This window comes from Drosophila novamexicana, unplaced genomic scaffold, assembly GCF_003285875.2.
Source record: "Drosophila novamexicana strain 15010-1031.04,08,12 unplaced genomic scaffold, DnovRS2.1 tig00000387-arrow-pilon, whole genome shotgun sequence".
NCBI lineage: Eukaryota > Metazoa > Arthropoda > Insecta > Diptera > Drosophilidae > Drosophila > Drosophila novamexicana.
In genome coordinates, this window is record NW_020824800.1 from 3576851 (window position 1) to 3596794 (window position 19944).

At 38.4% G+C, this 19944-nt stretch overlaps 1 protein-coding gene across 2 annotated transcripts in view; it reads left to right on the top strand.

Annotated features, from left to right (window-relative positions):
- LOC115759752 (nitric oxide synthase) overlaps nucleotides 1–19944 on the top strand; it is a 67590-nt gene that overhangs the window by 26494 nt on the left and 21152 nt on the right. The window contains exons 11-18 of one of the 2 annotated variants that reach the window (XM_030700794.1): nucleotides 396–540; nucleotides 1458–1562; nucleotides 1671–1738; nucleotides 7910–8249; nucleotides 8544–9686; nucleotides 10456–10580; nucleotides 15219–15285; nucleotides 16384–16958. In XM_030700794.1, the coding sequence (XP_030556654.1) occupies nucleotides 396–540; nucleotides 1458–1562; nucleotides 1671–1738; nucleotides 7910–8249; nucleotides 8544–9686; nucleotides 10456–10580; nucleotides 15219–15285; nucleotides 16384–16491 (2101 nt within the window). In that variant the 3' untranslated portion in view covers nucleotides 16492–16958. Of the gene's footprint in view, nucleotides 1–395; nucleotides 541–1457; nucleotides 1563–1670; nucleotides 1739–7906; nucleotides 8250–8543; nucleotides 9687–10455; nucleotides 10581–15218; nucleotides 15286–16383; nucleotides 16959–19944 lie in introns of those variants that run through there. The other variant, XM_030700795.1, reaches the window with a different exon arrangement.

The following is a 19944-nucleotide window of genomic DNA, read 5'->3' on the forward strand; positions in this document are numbered from 1 at the left end:
AGCCATTTGATTATTGACAGGGCTACAAGTGTGTGTATGTGTGTGTGTGTGAGTGTGTGAGTGTGTGTGAGTGTGTGTGTGTGTGTGTGTGTGGCCCGAACGTCTTTTAAGCAATTTATGCTATACTTATAGACTATTTTCCAATTATATGGCATGTCAATCAAGCAGTCCTTATGTGTGCGTGCGTGTGTGTCTCTGCACCGTTATAAAGCTTTATGATGTATAATAATGTTTGTGCTGCTGACTATGCATAAAATGCCTGGCAAGACTCCTAACTAGCTGCATGAATATGCATAGCTAGTTAGCTACATATATAGTCCATATAGATACTCTAACATATAGATGTTTATATAAGTCACACTTTTACTTGTGTCCTTTCGTCTTGTTCTTTGCAGTGCTGTGAAATTTACATCGAAATTATTTGGACGCGCTCTGTCGAAACGCATCAAAGCAACGGTTCTATATGCCACCGAGACGGGCAAATCGGAGCAATATGCCAAGCAATTGTGCGAACTACTGGGACATGCCTTCAATGCACAGGTGAGTTATTGAGGGCAACTTCTGTTATGAAGCACAGGCAAGACTAGAACAATATTCCGTAAATGAAACTCCATGCTTCAACTGAAAAGCAATCTCTATTGATTTACACAAAATACAAATTTAACCAAGCTGATATTGCCGGAACATGAGCAACAGCTAATATAAACTTCATATTTCCAGCAAGTTAAAAAGGCAAGCACAAAGATTCAATGTCCTTGATATTGAGGTGCAATTTGATATGAGTTTGCATTCACGTGACGAGAAATGTAAAGCTCGTGCTGCTTGTTTCCTTACTTAATTATAGATCTATACGATATAGTTGTCCGATATCTGGCAGGCGCACAATTTGATCAAGAATATATATAGTTGGTTCGTTAAATTGAAATCGTTTAAAGTTGAAGCAATTTATCGAAAGCGAGGCACATGCAAATATTAAGCATACATCATTTTAAACAAAAACAGCCTTAATTTGACATTATAAAAGTCGCTGCGGACTAGCCGAAAATAAACTGCAACCTGCGACCTATCGTAAATGCCACATTATACAAATTAGCATAAGCCCAAAATGTGCCTGGAAATTTGGCAGCTTAGTGTCCAGCCGAGGCTCCTGTCGTGTTGTCTGTGTGTGTGTGCGTGTGTGTCAGTGTGTGTGTGTGTGTGCGGAAGCGGATGCTGTGCACAAAAAGCAGCTGTCTATCGCCTCGAAAATTAGATAGCCTGCAGGCACCTGTGACAAACTACACACACACACACACCCCACACACACACACACACACATGTACACACAGTTAGCGTGCACATTTGGGCTGTTTGCGTGTTTTAACCAGGTCAAGTTACTAATGAGCAGAAAAGTGTTGGTTTAAGCATGTTGCCCGGTCTGATTGCGATTAGTATACTAAATTTGTTTATTCATTTAGATATATTGCATGTCCGATTACGATATATCCTCCATTGAGCACGAGGCGTTGCTAATTGTTGTTGCCTCCACCTTTGGCAACGGAGATCCGCCGGAAAATGGCGAGGTAAGCTAACCACAACTGTTGTCCATTGATCATCAGGCCCACTTAATTAATGTATTCGACATTGAAGTTTCCTACTAATGACATCAAATGCGAACTTTGTGCTTACAGCTGTTCTCACAGGAATTGTATGCCATGCGTGTGCAGGAGTCGGGCGAGCACAGCCTGCAGGATTCCAGGTGAGTGTTGAGTCAATAAATTCAGCAGGCCTTTCAATTTGACCTCGTCCTTTGTGGGCCACATTCTTTTTTTTTTTGCTAACAGCGGCTCTGCATAAATTTCATATAAATCAATTTGGCTCAATATTGGCAGCAGAATGTGGTCTTTTAAGGGGGGGTGGCATAGGGGCTCGCTGGGCAAGGTTTAATAAATGAGAGTTTGCAGAGGTCGCAACTAAATTGCTTTTTAAGCAAGAATCGCATAATTTGTTAGCCATTTACCTTTTATTATCTGCCCAACAATATGCAATTTAAAAAGCGCGTCTTGTCAATTTTATATTTGTTTTATTTTGAACTCTAATTGTAACTCAAATATTTGTGCGAAACAAAGTATTAAATATTTGATGTTTTACAATTTTTGTTATTTACAAGTATTATATGAAATGTAGGCTAACTTATTGTAGCTATGGTAATACGAAATTTTACAAATTCGAGAAAATTCAAGGCTCGGAGCCCAACGTGAAGCTCCAATAAATAGGCCTTTAGTTTTATCCAAGCTTTAATAAATGTTGAACGAAATATTCCAACATTTCGCAAAGCTTCAACCATTTGCCATGTGTGCATGAAAAAAAAGAAGACTAACTAAATGTACTCTTGTAAAGGGTATTATAGTTTTGTCCTAAAATGTGTAATGCTTAGAAAGAGACATCTCCGACTCCATTAGTTATATATATTCTATACCTACATCAATAGCCGCAGGCGTTACATATGTCGGAATCGACCGAATCGGACTACTATACTCTTTGGCTAATCAAGCTATCCAAGCTCTTCATTTATTAGTTTCACTATGATTTAGCTGCCATAGAAAAAGTAGGCTCTTAGTTACTTAACGAGCTTCACTATTCTCACATATCTGCAAAATGCAATTGTTTAAAAGGGTATTAATTCTTCGATGTGCCGCAGCTAGTCCTGCTTGCTCGTTTTGTTTAAATTTTAATTTGTTTTTCTTTGTCATCTAAATTTTTGTTCGTTAATTATTTGCCTGCTTTAAATAGTTTTGGAATTTGACAAAGGCAATTGAAAATTCAAATAAAAGTAATTACATTTTTCCGCAGGACTCGTTAAACTCATTTATTGAATGGGTATTCGGGCCGCAATTTAGCTGACACATATTTCATTTTTGTTTTTATTAATTGGCATTGCTGGCTGTTAACGTAATGCTTATTTTATTTTGGTAACCATGCCGCCACATGCTTTAAAGCACACACACGCACACACACACACACATACACGCGCATGTGTGTGTGTGCCGCCTGGGAGCGCCGGCAAATCCGCGCAATTTACCCCGCCTACCGCGCCTGGCCCCAAACAATAACAATAATTTTGTTATTTCGATATTTTTGAGCTGTGTATGTGAGTAGGTATTATATGACATGAGTTATACTCTATCAAAATGCATGTCGAGCATATTGAATGACAGCAATAAATTGTCAACACTTGAGTTCTTCATTTTGCCTGCTTGATCTCGAGATTTTTAACAATACTTACTTAAATTTCAAAAAATTAAGCTGCATGCCATTTCTTGAGCCATCAACTTGCTTAATCTTCCAGCATAGCCATCATAGCCAGCATAGTACTCAATATTATTCCTAGGGTATTTTTTAGTTGGCCCGCCTAAAAAGCTGTATCGCTTGGGTTTTCTTTTATATGATGTAAAGGGGATTTCCGCTTGACAGCTTTGACAACTTGCTGTACAAACACGCACACGCACACACACACACACACACACGCACATACACTCGCATATGTCTAAATTTATACGCAGCAGGAGGTGCTGCTGTTCTTGAAGACGAAATTGAAAATTCATATGAAAAATGCGCAGACTTGTAAAACATATTGGCAGTAACACGCACACACACACGCACACACACACACACATGTGCATATACTTGTGTGTTTATATTTGGCAATTCAATAAAACCTGATAAGTAGCATCAGTTAAAAAAATGTCCTGCGGCTGCTTGAAATGCAATGCTACGCGTTTTTAAATTTCACCCCGATGTGTATTTTATATTTTATTACCAAAGCAATAATAAATTTAATGTGCGCATAATTCGGCTTTTTGTTTTTGTGCCTGTTGAATAATTTGTTTTTGCGATGTTAACAAAAAGTCTCTTTGGTCGTTTGATTGTGTTAAGCGAAGTCCGCCCGAAGCAATTAATATGATTTATTATGGCTTTTATATGATCCAATCTTAGCAAATCAAAGGCGCCGGCGTTAATTAGCTGGCTAACAATTTTTGATTTAATATCCGAGAAGTGGCTACTCATTAGCCTCGCAATTAGTTAGATTTCCATATTTTGGCAATTCGATTAAGCTGCGCCAGACTTAGTCGGGCCGTGCCTCAGCCTTCGGGCGGCAAACGCTGCGTATGAGCAACAGCTGAACAGATTTCAACGCCTGTGAATGATTTCTGAGCTTCCTGAGTTTCCGGTCGTTTTTTTTTTTTTGGGCGCCTTTCCGGCTCATTGAGCGCTTTGGGCGTTTGTCGCTGCGGAAATTGCTTGGCTGTTAATTGTTTGGCTCAATTGATTTTCTGCTTGAAGTCAAGAATGCGAAAAGTTTTGCAGCAAGTTTTGTTGCGCTCGTGTTGCATGTTACGCCATGTGGCAACATTTTGAGTGGCATTAAAAAACTTTTACAAACTAGTTGCCTAATAGTTTACAAATAGTTCAAGTGCCGCAGCTGCACACAAAATTTACAATTTGCAAATTGCATACAAGGGGCAACTTGAATTTAATGCACTTGCCCTAAATGAATTGCATTTAATTCATAACAGGCAAGACGTTAATTTGATTGTGTGCGCGTGCAAATCGTTAAATACACATTACACGTAATCATCGGCCATGGCTCAAAAGTGCACAATCATCAGTTGCCCCGTGGCCTTGCCGTAATCCTTGTCACAGTCACCAGTCGCCTGGGTCCTGTGTTTGTCAGCTTAAGTGACTCACTTAATTGCTGTCTATTATGCCATCAACGCCTGTAAGTGTCCTTTCAACTGCCAACCAGTACAGGTTGCTTATCTATTTGCACGGCTTGTGTGTCTGTGTGTGTGTGGGTGTGTATGGGTGTGAGTGTGTGCCTGGCGGTTGCATCCGCATCCTGCACGCTGCAACTGCCGCTGCTTGAGCGCACAAGTGCCACTTAGCCAGTTAGACATAATCATCATCATCAGCGTCAGCATCAACATCATTATTGTTATTGTTATGATCATCATTGCTGCAAGGGGAACGCACAGATGTTGCCTCATAGTTTTTATGATATTGCTACCCATCAACTCTGACAATTACTTCACTTTACATAATGCGCCAGAGCAAAACACTCGAAAAATTGTAAAAAAAAATGTATATAAGTGAAACAAATTTCAAGGGCTGTTATAATTCAGTCATTTTCTACAAATTGCGAGCATGTTTTAGTATTGGACATATCACGCTTGCTTTAATTTAATTATTAACTAAAGGGAACATTTAATTTAACCCTTGAGGACTTTTTTTTTACATTTTTTCCTTGCACTTGTTGTACCGTAGCTGCCTTTTTTTGAAACTCACAAATTCCACACGACTAACTGCGCTTCTGGTGCTAAATTTCAGTAGTCTAGTTAGTTGCTTGACTTTTACAGGGTATAATTAATCCAAATAGTAAACGCTTGAACACTTCTCAACAGCGTTTCGAGTGCACAAAATTATTACGAGTACAAGTTGGCCGTGGGCCCCACTTGACTCAAGTGGAACGCCAAAGGAACGCAACAAAAAGTGTTGCCTGCTTTTGGGCGCCAGGCGAATTTATGATAACAACTCCGGCAAAAGGAACAGCCAATTTAGAGTAGAGCTTGGCAGCGTTTTAATTATGCCACACACACACTCTCTCTCTCTCTCTCTCTCTCCCTCTCTCTCTCTCTCTTTGCTCACTCGCTACTCCTTTGCTCTTCATGCACTTACGTTTTCTACTCTCGCCGTGTTTTTTGTTGCTGCAGCTGAGATTTTCCCACCTGCCACCTGGCGCTGCCGTCGTTGTTGCCTTAGCTGTTGCATGACTGTAAATTACGACACTCTTTTCACGCCAAGCTGCACTTTTGGGTTGGCCAATGCACAGCAGCAGCTTTATCCTGTGCTGCAGAGATCCTCGAGATATAACAAGGATAACCCTCCGTTGTTTGTCTGTCTGTCTGTGTATCTGAGTGTCTGTTGCTGTTGCTCTTGCGATTAAGTTGATAGGCAGCACGCAGCTTTGCAACTCAACGCTTTGCTACCTTGATGAATTGCACGTGGGCTAAGCGTGATGCTTTGTTGCGGCACAATGGAGCTGGCAGCTAAAATAGCCAGAACAGCAATAACAAGTTTGTAAATCCGGCTCAAGTCAAGTATTTGATAGGAAAGAATTTTAACAGACTTGTGGAAAATCTTGTGAAAAACATTAAGTCTTTGGATTAAACTGAAGAGCTATACTTCTCAGTAAAATTTATACTCAAGAGCGATTCCGAGTAAGGGTTTACTTATTAGAATTTGGGTAAGCTCAAGGATCCTTTGAGTAAATCGTATTTGAATGATAATTTGCTAAAATTTATTTTTTTTTTTGCTTTAAAGTAATTTTTTTAAGTTACTTACATTAAAACTTTTTTTGTTTGAAGCTTTAATGTGCACTCAAAAATTATCTAGTCATGACTTCGCAGTAAATATTAAATGGAGGATTTTCAATATTTTTATATGAAAATATTTGATAATATCTTTAAATTAATTGTTGATATTGAAATCAGTATCCACAAAGTGTTAATCTGAAATTAATCTGAGCTTAATTTTGAGCCTAATTTTTGAAAGCTTTTATCAGCAGCTGAGCTTTAAGACACAAAAAAGCTTTTATTGTGTTTTCTTCTTGTGTTAAATAGCAATCGCAAATATTGAAAAGCTTTAGAAAATATTTTTTAGGCAACAGAAATGTTCATTTACTTTTTTTTAAATACTTGAAGAAGAAAATATTTGCTATCTAAAGAAGATTTCTGTTCGTATGTTTTTACAATTAATTTTAATTAAACTGAAATTTTAACTATTAATTTAATTTAATTTTAGTGTCAGGTTTCCGTTTTAAAGATTTGACATATCATAAAAAAGAAAAGACTTTAAATTGTTCTTTGGTATTGTAATTTATTGACACATTGCAAACTCTCTCTCTCTCTCTCTCTCTCTGGCCAATTCAAATGCAGTTCTTTATCTTTGAGCTGGCTTAGGGCCAAGCATCAGAGTGCAACATTCTGTTAACAAGCTCTTACAGCTTGTAAGCTCTTGTTCAACTGGGTGGGATTGGGATTGGCTGGCTACGCAGCACTTGGCAGCTGATTATGTGGCGGCCAACAGGTTTTTACGATGCGCCATAGCCATAAACTTTTGACCCAAAGCCAAGCTGAGCAGCAGCTCAAATAGTTTTAAACGCATTTGCCGAAGGCCAGGACCTGGCAGGAGCGAGGCAGCAGCGAGGACAACGCCAAAGACAGCTGCAGCTGGCAGTGGGTTGCTCCTGGCGCATATTTGTCCATTTCTCGGTGCTATCTTCTTTAAAATAAAAAAAAAAAAAAAAAAAAAACTGCCACTGTTCATTGTTGAATCATCACTCAACGTGTGGACGAAGATGGGGGCATCTTCAGTTAGCTGCAGGCAGGCGCCACATGCTGTGTTCTGTTGCGTCTGCTGCTGCTGCTGCTGCTGCTGCTGCTGCTGCTGCTGACGAGCTGCTGACGAGCGGATGATTACGCTTTTTAGCAATTGCTTTGCCAGCTCAGTCTGAAATTCAAGCCCAAGCCGAGCTACACACAGTCGGTCGCAGTCCAAGGCGAGGCCGCCTTCTTGTGCTCATTTTATATGGGCTGTTCTTCCTCCTACTGCTTTGGCTACATCAAATGACAAGCGTAATAAATGTTGTGCTGTCAGTTATGCGAGTGTGTGTGTGTGTGTTTGTGTGTGTTGCTTTTATTGTTGCTATCTTTTTGCCGTGTCCTTTGCCTTTGTCATTGGATAACAAGAGGCAGTGCGCTCACGTCCACGCCCACGCCCTTTGTTTGGCCGCCTTTGTCAAATTTATTGCGAAAACAAAAAGAGAATGCAACATTTCAATTTCTAACTAGCCTGCCGTCTCTTTCAGCAGCAGGGGCGTCAGCTCGTCCAAGTCCTTCATGAAGGCCAACTCGAGGCAGGAATTCATGAAACTGCCGCTGCAACAAGTCAAGAAGATCGACCGCTGGGATTCGCTGCGCGGCTCCACTTCGGACACATTCACGGATGAAACCTTTGGTCCGCTCTCCAATGTGCGATTCGCCGTCTTTGCGCTCGGCTCCTCGGCCTATCCGAACTTCTGCGCCTTTGGCCAGTATGTGGACAACATTCTGGGCGAGCTGGGCGGCGAGCGTCTGCTCAAGGTTGCCTACGGCGATGAGATGTGCGGACAAGAGCAGTCCTTCCGCAAGTGGGCACCCGAGGTGTTCAAGGTGAGTGAGTGTATTAAATAAATGATGAAAGATTTCTTTAAAAATTTATTTATTTGAAAGTACTTCAAAACATTTGAGTTCAATACAATTAAAGTTGGTCTTATATAAGAATTTTAGACATTTTTTCAATTAACAGTTCATATAAAAATTTGTTATGCAACACTGTTTCGCTAAGAAGAAGAATTTTAACTAATATAATACTGTGCAACACCAGAATTAATCAAAATTCAATTCTTAAGATAATTTGACATAATTAAAACATTTTTGATTTGAGTTTCGAATCTCTTTGTGCAGCTAGCCTGTGAGACCTTCTGCTTGGATCCGGATCAAAGTCTGTCAGATGCATCGCTGGCGCTGCAAAACGAATCCCTAACCGTGAACAATGTGCGACTGGTGCCATCTATCAGCAAGGTCTCGCTGGACAGCGCGCTCTCCAAGTATCACAACAAGAAGGTGCACTGCCTCAAGATCAAGGCGCAGCCGCATAATCTAACCAAGTTGAGCGAGGGCGCCAAGACCACCATGCTGCTGGAGATATGTGCACCTGGCCTGGAATACGAGCCTGGCGATCATGTGGGCATCTTTCCGGCGAACCGCACACAGCTGGTGGACGGGCTGCTGGAGCGCCTGGTGGGCGTGGAGAATCCCGACGAGGTGCTGCAGCTGCAGCTGCTCAAAGAGAAGCAGACCTCGAATGGCATCTTCAAGTGCTGGGAGCAGCATGACAAAATACCCGCCGATACGCTGCGAAATTTGTTGGCGCGTTTCTTTGATCTAACGACACCGCCATCGAGGCAGCTGCTCACCCTGCTCTCCGGCTTCTGCGATGACAATGCGGACAGGGAGCGGCTGCAGCTGCTCGTAAATGATTCGTCGGCCTATGAGGATTGGCGTCATTGGCGTTTGCCGCATTTGTTGGATGTGCTGGAGGAGTTCCCCTCGTGCCGGCCGCCCGCCTCCTTGGTGCTGGCCAATTTGACCCCATTGCAGCCACGTTTCTACTCGATCTCCTCGTCGCCACGTCGCGTCAGTGACGAGATTCACCTGACCGTGGCCATTGTCAAGTATCGCAGCGAGGATGGTCAGGGCGAAGAGCGCTTCGGCGTCTGCTCCAACTATTTGGCCGGACTGCGAGCTGGCGACGAGCTGTTTATGTTCGTGCGCAGCGCCTTGGGCTTCCATTTGCCCGCGGATCGCAGTCGTCCTGTGGTGCTCATCGGACCTGGCACTGGCATTGCACCATTTCGCTCCTTTTGGCAGGAGTTTCAGGTGCTGCGCGAAGTGGATACGGCGACAACGTTGCCAAAGCTCTGGCTCTTCTTTGGCTGTCGCAATCGCGATGTGGATCTCTATGCCGAGGAGAAGGCCCAACTGCTGCAGGAGCAAATCATGGATCGTGTATTCCTGGCACTCTCCAGGGAACCAGATATACCCAAGGTAAGTTAGAAGTAGTTGAAGGTAAGGAGAAGTAGTTCAACCTGATTGGGGATTTGAAATAAATAAGGAATAATTAAATGCGGCATTCGATCACAGAGAAAAGTTACTTTACATTAATGTAAATATTTACCGTAAGCTATGATTGACTGACTGATTGATTGACTGCTTGAGGGATTAAAATACTGGAAAATCTGAGAATGAAAAATAATTCTTTAATGTTGCATTTAGTTCATTTGAGCTAAGAAAAACTGTTGAATCAATATATAAAATACAAAAAGGAGGATCAACTTTGATTGACTGACTGATTGATTGACTTTTTGCCTTAAGAGAGATTAAAATACTGAAAAATGTGAAAATTAAAAGAACAATAATTCTTCAATGTTATATTAAATTCATTTGGGCTAACAAAAACTGTTCAATCAAAATACGAAATTCAAAGGGCAAAAAAGGAGGTGAAAAATAAGAGAATATTTTAAGATAAATTCCAATTGTATTTACAATTGAGGACAACTGCCCCATTTTTCGCTTCAACGAATTGAAGGCAATTGAGCATATTAAACATTATATATATTCTCTCTTATGGACTTTGTTTTATATAACTTAACTTCCCAGCACTTTGATGCGTTGCAATGGGATATTTTCACATTTAAAATTTTTTCTGGCCTAAACCAACATTTTGTTGCACCTTTGCGGTCTGCAGGGGGGCTGAGGTACCCTGCCAGCCTGTCATTTGATGCGAGTTTCTCTGTTCTTATTTCTTTGCTTGCAGACATATGTACAGGATCTGATTGAACAGGAATTTGATGCGTTGTACAATTTGATTGTGCTGGAGCGGGGCCATGTGTATGTGTGCGGCGATGTCACAATGGCCGAGCACGTTTACCAGACCATCAGGTGAGTTTGCGATTGAACTGAGTTTAGTTCATAGTTTTCTGTTTAGCTTGATTGCCTTTGTGCGCCCGGCCGGGGCGGCAACGGGGGCGTGCCAAGCGCCAGCGCCATGGGCGTTGCTCTGCAGGGAATTTATTTTCAAATGCTTTGCGGTCGTTTTGGTTTTTTTTTCTTTCCCTCTGCTGTTTGACTTTTATTTTCTATGCTCTCTATACGAGCTCTTGATTACGTGCATTATTGTGAAATATGCTTGTACAACTGTAGCAATTGTTGGTGCAGACTGGCTCTAGGGTGCAGAGGGGACTATTAACTCACATACATATCGACAGACAGGATATGGTCATTTGCCTGATGAGCTATTTGAGTTCGTCTCTAATCTTAAGCGGTTTATGTTAATTGAAATACGTATTTTTTTCGGAAGTATTGTGCGTACTAAAAGTTAATCAACAAACTATAGATACTTTTCTACAGCTTATAAGCAAAAGACTTTGTTCATAAAAATAGCATCTTATTTATTACATTTTTATACCCTGAACCCAAATCTTCCCAAGATTCGTATATAGACATGGGTCAAAATTTACCACCCCCATATCTCGGCCAAATCTCATTCGATTTTCACGATGTTTGGCTTTTTCTTCATGGTTTTCCCTCTAGATTAATCTGGCATTCAAATCTGAACACCGATTTTTTAGTCGAAATTCATGTCCAAATCTTACCCCAAGATTCGTATATAGACATGGGTCAAAATTTACCACCCCCATAACTCGGTCAAATTTTATCCGATTTTCACGAAGTTTCGCTTTTTCTTCATGGTTTTCCCTCTAGATTAATCTGGCATTCAAATCTGAACACCGATTTTTTAGTCGAAATTCATGTCCAAATCTTACCCCAAGATTCGTATATAGACATGAGTCAAAATTTACCACCCCCATAACTCGGTCAAATTTTATCCGATTTTCACGAAGTTTGGCTTTTTCTTCATGGTTTTCCCTCTAGATTAATCTGGCATTCAAATCTGAACATCGATTTTTTAGTCGAAATTCATGTCCAAATCTTACCCCAAGATTCGTATATAGACATGGGTCAAAATTTACCACCCCCATATCTCGGCCAAATCTCATTCGATTTTCACGAAGTTTGGCTTTTTCTTCATGGTTTTCCCTCTAGATTAATCTGGCATTCAAATCTGAACACCGATTTTTTAGTCGAAATTCATGTCCAAATCTTACCCCAAGATTCGTATATAGACATGGGTCAAAATTTACCACCCCCATAACTCGGTCAAATTTTATCCGATTTTCACGAAGTTTGGCTTTTTCTTCATGGTTTTCCCTCTAGATTAATCTGGCATTCAAATCTGAACACCGATTTTTTAGTCGAAATTCATGTCCAAATCTTACCCCAAGATTCGTATATAGACATGGGTCAAAATTTACCACCCCCATATCTCGGTCAAATTTTATCCGGTTTTCACGAAGTTTGGCTTTTTCTTCATGGTTTTCCCTCTAGATTAATCTGGCATTCAAATCTGAACATCGATTTTTTAGTCGAAATTCATGTCCAAATCTTACCCCAAGATTCGTATATAGACATGGGTCAAAATTTACCACCCCCATATCTCGGCCAAATCTCATTCGATTTTCACGAAGTTTGGCTTTTTCTTCATGGTTTTCCCTCTAGATTAATCTGGCATTCAAATCTGAACATCGATTTTTTAGTCGAAATTCATGTCCAAATCTTACCCCAAGATTCGTATATAGACATGGGTCAAAATTTACCACCCCCATATCTCGGCCAAATCTCATTCGATTTTCACGAAGTTTGGCTTTTTCTTCATGGTTTTCCCTCTAGATTAATCTGGCATTCAAATCTGAACACCGATTTTTTAGTCGAAATTCATGTCCAAATCTTACCCCAAGATTCGTATGTAGACATGGGTCAAAATTTACCACCCCCATAACTCGGTCAAATTTTATCCGATTTTCACGAAGTTTGGCTTTTTCTTCATGGTTTTCCCTCTAGATTAATCTGGCATTCAAATCTGAACACCGATTTTTTAGTCGAAATTCATGTCCAAATCTTACCCCAAGATTCGTATATAGACATGGGTCAAAATTTACCACCCCCATATCTCGGCCAAATCTCATTCGATTTTCACGAAGTTTGGCTTTTTCTTCATGGTTTTCCCTCTAGATTAATCTGGCATTCAAATCTGAACACCGATTTTTTAGTCGAAATTCATGTCCAAATCTTACCCCAAGATTCGTATATAGACATGGGTCAAAATTTACCACCCCCATAACTCGGTCAAATTTTATCCGATTTTCACGAAGTTTCGCTTTTTCTTCATGGTTTTCCCTCTAGATTAATCTGGCATTCAAATCTGAACACCGATTTTTTAGTCGAAATTCATGTCCAAATCTTACCCCAAGATTCGTATATAGACATGGGTCAAAATTTACCACCCCCATATCTCGGTCAAATTTTATCCGGTTTTCACGAAGTTTGGCTTTTTCTTCATGGTTTTCCCTCTAGATTAATCTGGCATTCAAATCTGAACATCGATTTTTTAGTCGAAATTCATGTCCAAATCTTACCCCAAGATTCGTATATAGACATGGGTCAAAATTTACCACCCCCATATCTCGGCCAAATCTCATTCGATTTTCACGAAGTTTGGCTTTTTCTTCATGGTTTTCCCTCTAGATTAATCTGGCATTCAAATCTGAACATCGATTTTTTAGTCGAAATTCATGTCCAAATCTTACCCCAAGATTCGTATATAGACATGGGTCAAAATTTACCACCCCCATATCTCGGCCAAATCTCATTCGATTTTCACGAAGTTTGGCTTTTTCTTCATGGTTTTCCCTCTAGATTAATCTGGCATTCAAATCTGAACACCGATTTTTTAGTCGAAATTCATGTCCAAATCTTACCCCAAGATTCGTATATAGACATGGGTCAAAATTTACCACCCCCATAACTCGGTCAACTTTTATCCGATTTTCACGAAGTTTGGCTTTTTCTTCATGGTTTTCCCTCTAGATTAATCTGGCATTCAAATCTGAACATCGATTTTTTAGTCGAAATTTATGTCCAAATCTTACCCCAAGATTCGTATATAGACATGGGTCAAAATTTACCACCCCCATATCTCGGCCAAATCTCATTCGATTTTCACGAAGTTTGGCTTTTCCTTCATGGTTTTCCCTCTAGATTAATCTGGCATTCAAATCTGAACACCGATTTTTTAGTCGAAATTCATGTCCAAATCTTACCCCAAGATTCGTATATAGACATGGGTCAAAATTTACCACCCCCATAACTCGGTCAAATTTTATCCGATTTTCACGAAGTTTGGCTTTTTCTTCATGGTTTTCCCTCTAGATTAATCTGGCATTCAAATCTGAACACCGATTTTTTAGTCGAAATTCATGTCCAAATCTTACCCCAAGATTCGTATATAGACATGGGTGAAAATTTACCACCCCCATATCTCGGCCAAATCTCATTCGATTTTCACGAAGTTTGGCTTTTTCTTCATGGTTTTCCCTCTAGATTAATCTGGCATTCAAATCTGAACACCGATTTTTTAGTCGAAATTCATGTCCAAATCTTACCCCAAGATTCGTATATAGACATGGGTCAAAATTTACCACCCCCATAACTCGGTCAAATTTTATCCGATTTTCACGAAGTTTGGCTTTTTCTTCATGGTTTTCCCTCTAGATTAATCTGGCATTCAAATCTGAACACCGATTTTTTAGTCGAAATTCATGTCCAAATCTTACCCCAAGATTCGTATATAGACATGGGTCAAATTTACCACCCCCATATCTCGGCCAAATCTCATCCGATTTTCACGAAGTTTGGCTTTTTATACCCTGAGCCCATTAAAAATGGGTATAAGGCGAAAGCCAAATGTATGTAACAGGCCGAAGGAAGCAACTCTGACCCCATAAAGTATACATATATATTCTTGATCAGCATAAATAGCTAGCCATGTCCGTCTGTCTGTCCGTCCGTCCGTATGTATGAACGCAAGGATCTCAGAACATATAAGAGCTAGAGACTTGAAATTTTAGATGTAGATGCTCCTAGCTCCCGCGCAGATCTAGTTTGTTTCAGATAATCGATAACTTAATCCGTTTCCAAGCAATCGATAAGAATCGATATCGATATCCTGTTTTTTGGGCAATTTTGGTAAATAATAAGAACTAGAGTCACCAAACTTGACATATAGCTTCTAAAATAAAATATATATATGCATTTGATGTTGGAAGAAGAGGGTTCAGTGTATCCTTTAGCTGGGAGCACCCGACTAGAACACATCATAGAGTCCTTGTTCCATTTACTCTGTTTCTTATAGGAATCTTTTTTGTTGATCTAAAGAACAATTGTTAATGCTGTTAAGGAAATGTGCTTTTTAATGTGGCGCAGTTAATATCCTTTAACAACAAAGCCGTTAGCTACACCTGAGCTGCTCGTTACACACGCTTTTTATATAAATGGTCTTAATTAGCGTTTACTTATTAAATATGCTCACATGACAACAGACAAACTTTAGCACTCAAAAGCGTTGCATTTTATGCACCCAGCACATTTCTTACATATACTTAACTAAATTTTACTCGACAGGAAATGTATTGCCGGCAAGGAGCAGAAGACCGAGGCGGAAGTTGAGACATTTTTGCTCACATTGCGCGTAAGTATCCTCTAACAAAACCAACTTAAACTGCACGCATAAATAACATAGGGCAAGTTCGACTCTGACGAGCCGAGTGCGAGGCGTTCCGCCTTCCGCCGTCACACGCGGCGTATGCGCATTTTATGTGACCTTAGTCGTTAGGGGAGAAGCAGGAAGCCCGCAGGCAAAACTTTGCCAGCTGTTTGCAACTCCTTTAGCTGCATAAATGCATTTTTTAGTGTTGCGCAAAAAAAAAAAAATTGCAAACGTTTGTTGCCAGTTACAGCTGCTCTGCTACGACTACCCTGTAGCTGAGCAAAGGGTATATTCGGCTTTAGTACAAGTTTTTTCGTAGGCAGCGATATTTGATCTGTAAGGGAATATTACTTGATGAATGTAGTTTATAATGTCTTACATACTATAAACTTAATATGTTTTGGTTAGTAATATCTTTCAACATATTAATTACATAGTATATGATGCAACATACATCAAGTAATATTTCTTAAAAGTTCTTCAATGAATCTAAAACTAAACTGTTTTTTACAAACCTTGTGCTGGGGGACTTTTCTGAATTTTATTTCTAATAATTTTGTTTTTTTTATATTCAAAAATAATATTACTGCTCTTTAGATGTTTCTCAGTGAACATTGTTTAGTTTATTTTATATTACTTACATCAAAATGAAGGCATTTATTAAAAAAAAAAATAAATAAATAAAATAATAGCTAATAATTTTTATCTAGCATAAATTATTAGGCTTTAATTCTCAAAATGCCTCTACAAAAATAATTTTTTTTATATCATATTATCTATATTTTCATTTATATTTATTTCCTAAACATTTATATATATTTAATATTTATCATATATATGTTAAATTGTATTAATGGGTATCTGCCAGCTATTCAGTTTGTTTAAAGTGTCCTTTTAGTCCTCTGTTTTTTTTTTTGTTGCTGTTTTGTTTGTTTGTCCCTCTTGACAGCCACAAATATGATGACGTTTACACTTTTATTGCGAGTGTTTTATTATCTACTCCAGTACAGCACTTATAAATAGTTTATATATTTGTTTTGCTTCGCACACACACACACACGTGCACACGTGCACACACAGGACGAGAATCGCTATCATGAGGACATCTTTGGCATCACGCTGCGCACAGCCGAGATACACACAAAGTCACGTGCGACCGCAAGGATTCGTATGGCATCGCAGCCATAGTAAGGATAACAGAAATAACTCAACTCTCGAGCGGCACGGAATTTGTCTTGCTTTGAGACTTACCTATATTAAGGGGCTTCAAGTTTCAGATTTAACAGTCTAAAGTGATCGAAATGCACAAAGCATTATTCAATATTCATAAATAATTAGCTAAAGCAAATCCCAATTATTTAAATATTAAGCAAATGTACTTTTGCCTAGGTTCAAATTTGATAAATAATCAGCGAACAGCTTTAAACTAAAACTTAACAAATTGAAAACAAGCAGCAAATTGTGTTATTTGTGAAAAAGTATTAACAATAACTAGTTTTTCCATTGTTAATCTTAAATTACCCACCGTTTGCCCAATTTCTGTCCAAGCTTCATACTGTAAATTCATATCAAAATTTATTGGCAAACAACTTGAAATGACAAGAAATTAAATCTAATCAAAACTAAAGCTAACGAAAATTATCAAAATATATGCAAAAATAATATCTATATGTGCAATTGTTTAAAAATCAAATTAAAAGTTTACGCTTTGTTCACTACAAAAAAAAAAAAAATAAAAACAAATATAATACATATAGAAAAGTTTATTAAATCTCTCGACTTAATGTACAAACAAATCAAAACTTTAAATATCTAAATGTTTAAACATATGTACACACACACACACATATATATATATAAATATATATATATGTATATATTTCAATAAATCAAATCAAATGCTATAAATTGAAATAAGTATTAATTTGCCTGGGGTCCATTTAATGCTATGCAGATTCCCAGCTGTTTCCATTAAATGCACTTTCAATTGCAATTCAATTTTACAAGAGCCAAAGCCGAAACAAGCCAGTTGACGATGGCTAAGCGGCTTAATTTGAATGGAATTGGCCAATTGATTGAACGGATTTCGCTAAGAGTTACTAAATTGTGCATAAAATGCAATTTAAAACATATATATATTATTAAATATTTCAATCGAGCTGAAATATTTCAAGTCGCTAGAGTGCTGGAAAATAAACTTTAGGTATGTATATACCCTGTAATTTGCACAGTTCATTGTATTCCCATATATATGTATATATTGGCATATTTTGGCACTTACTGTTCTTTAAATATTTAATTGAAAAATACTTCTGTTGGTTTTCTGATTAATTGTTAGGTTTTAAGCAAAAAACGAGCTTAATTAACAAGAAAGTTATACAAAATTATTTAAATCGAAAATCAAAACTTTTTTGCTGATTTTATATATATATATATACTTAATGGGGTCGAAGATGGTTCCTTCTGCCTGTTACATTCATTTGGCTTTTGCACAAATACAATATACAATATATATAAGAAAATAGCAATCCTCTATTTGCGGCTGCGCCAACATTCCATTGGCTCTGCGACAGTTAGTCAATCTGTGTGTTGGGTCTGCGGTTGCCACTGCGCTTGGATTTCAAAGCGTCAATAGCTTTGTTAGCCGTTCTAAACGGAGTCTAGTCATCTAAGGTCTATCGTATCTCCTATGGCTACTAGCTTGGTTGGGTTGCCAGCCTCGTCGTGTATCTGATTTCAATGCTGAAATTGAATTATTGTGCGCGTTCGCTTGGCTTCCAGTTGGTTCTTGTTTCGTTTGAAGAACTTTTTTCCCCACTTTTGTTATTATTATTTTTCTGCTTTTATTATTACTTTTTTCAAACGGAAATTGGAAATTTATTGAACAGTCGCGGTTTGACTTGTGATTGACATTTGGATTACTGAATTGCATATCTCCCAATGTCTTCTCATATTTCACGGTCGTACAGGCATTCAGCTCGGCGCATGTCACTCGCATGCCTCTGATAAATATGCCAAAACATATAAACTTTGAAACATGTAGAAAAAAAAGAATTTTGAATATAACTTTGTCAAGTCTAGCTGTTGACTGTTTCTATTTCTTATTGGCAACTTGACACAATATACATTTGTTCAATTCAAATAATTCTCGTCTTGCTTTAGCTTTATAGCTCTTAAATTATATAATGTATTGAATTGATTTATATTTTTTATGATTCTTTAAATTTTCAAATTATAATCGATCATTCGATAATCGATAGTCGTTAGCTTCGATATCTTAAAAGAGCGTTCTTCTAGAGTATTTCAAACCTTTTTTTTTGTATTATATATTTCTTAAAATTATAATAAGTAAGTATTTACAATCATTTCAACAAATTTTGACAGTCTTACCACATTACATTACAAATAGTTAAAACGGAAAACTTGTCAAAAGCTATCGATAAGCAGAAAGCGCACAACCGATATACATTTTAAGTTGTTTTGTGCTCGAAATAAGTTATGAAATTCAAGAGTTGAATGAATTATTTTCAAGTTTTTTATTTCGTAAAAAAGTTTAGATATTTTTCTCGTAGTATATCTTCTAGTCATATAATTTTGTTTAAAAATTGATTGCGTGATATTGTTCACGTTTCTAAAAACTTGCTGTCGCTTTTTTGCCCTGCTCGCATTTCCTATGCTCAGCAGTTTTTTCTTTTTTTTTTTTTTTAATTGTGCTTAAGGCATGGTAACATGGTCATAAAGTGTATTTAGCAATAACTGACTGATTTGTACATGCACTGACCTTTTGCTAAGAAATCATAAGTTTGCATTTTCATAAAAATTTGTCAATTCCGTTGAAATGAATCGAGTCGCGTGGCCAAAAGATTGAGTTTGTGAGCTGAGCTTTGATTTTCGAATACCTGGAACGAACAAAATGCTGTTCTGTTTGCTTGAATTTAACATTTTGCTTAGTCCACGAATCGATACTGGGAACGCGGTGCTAATGACACGCTTTACCCAGATAACCAACATGCTGAGCACGCAGAAGGTAATTTCTGAAAGTGCAGCTAGCACCAGAAATGCTTTCAGGCACATGTCAATGGCTTTCGAAATGGGGTTCAAAAAACCCCAATCGCGTGATCTGTTGCCTTTTTTTTTTATACATCGAAATTAGCTATGGATATGAATTGGGCATAAAAATTAATGATAAATCAAACTTAGCTTGAATTAGTCAAAGGGTTGCGCCCCAACGCAAATGCAGCTTAACGTTCTAAGGCCGCAGCATGAAACTTGCATCAATATCAGCGGCACGCCGAAGATCTAATGCCCTTGCTGACATTAAGGCGTACAGCTGCCAGATATGTGTGGAGAGTTGTTGAGTTTGGTCGAGATGTCTTTAAAATCCCTTGATATAAATCAATCCAATTTATTGTTCTTGTCAATTACTTTATATAGAATCATTTCAATTACTTTGCATAGAGCCTGATCCATTTACATGGTTCTGTGTGGCTATACAAGACCGAAAGCAGTCTAGTTTATAGAACTATAAGATATTGTGGTACACATAAGGAGCATAAGTATTATGCGATTTGGTCAAACTCGTTGCTAAGGCAACCATATATAAAGTGCATTGATCTGGCCGATATAGATAGGACTGCAAGA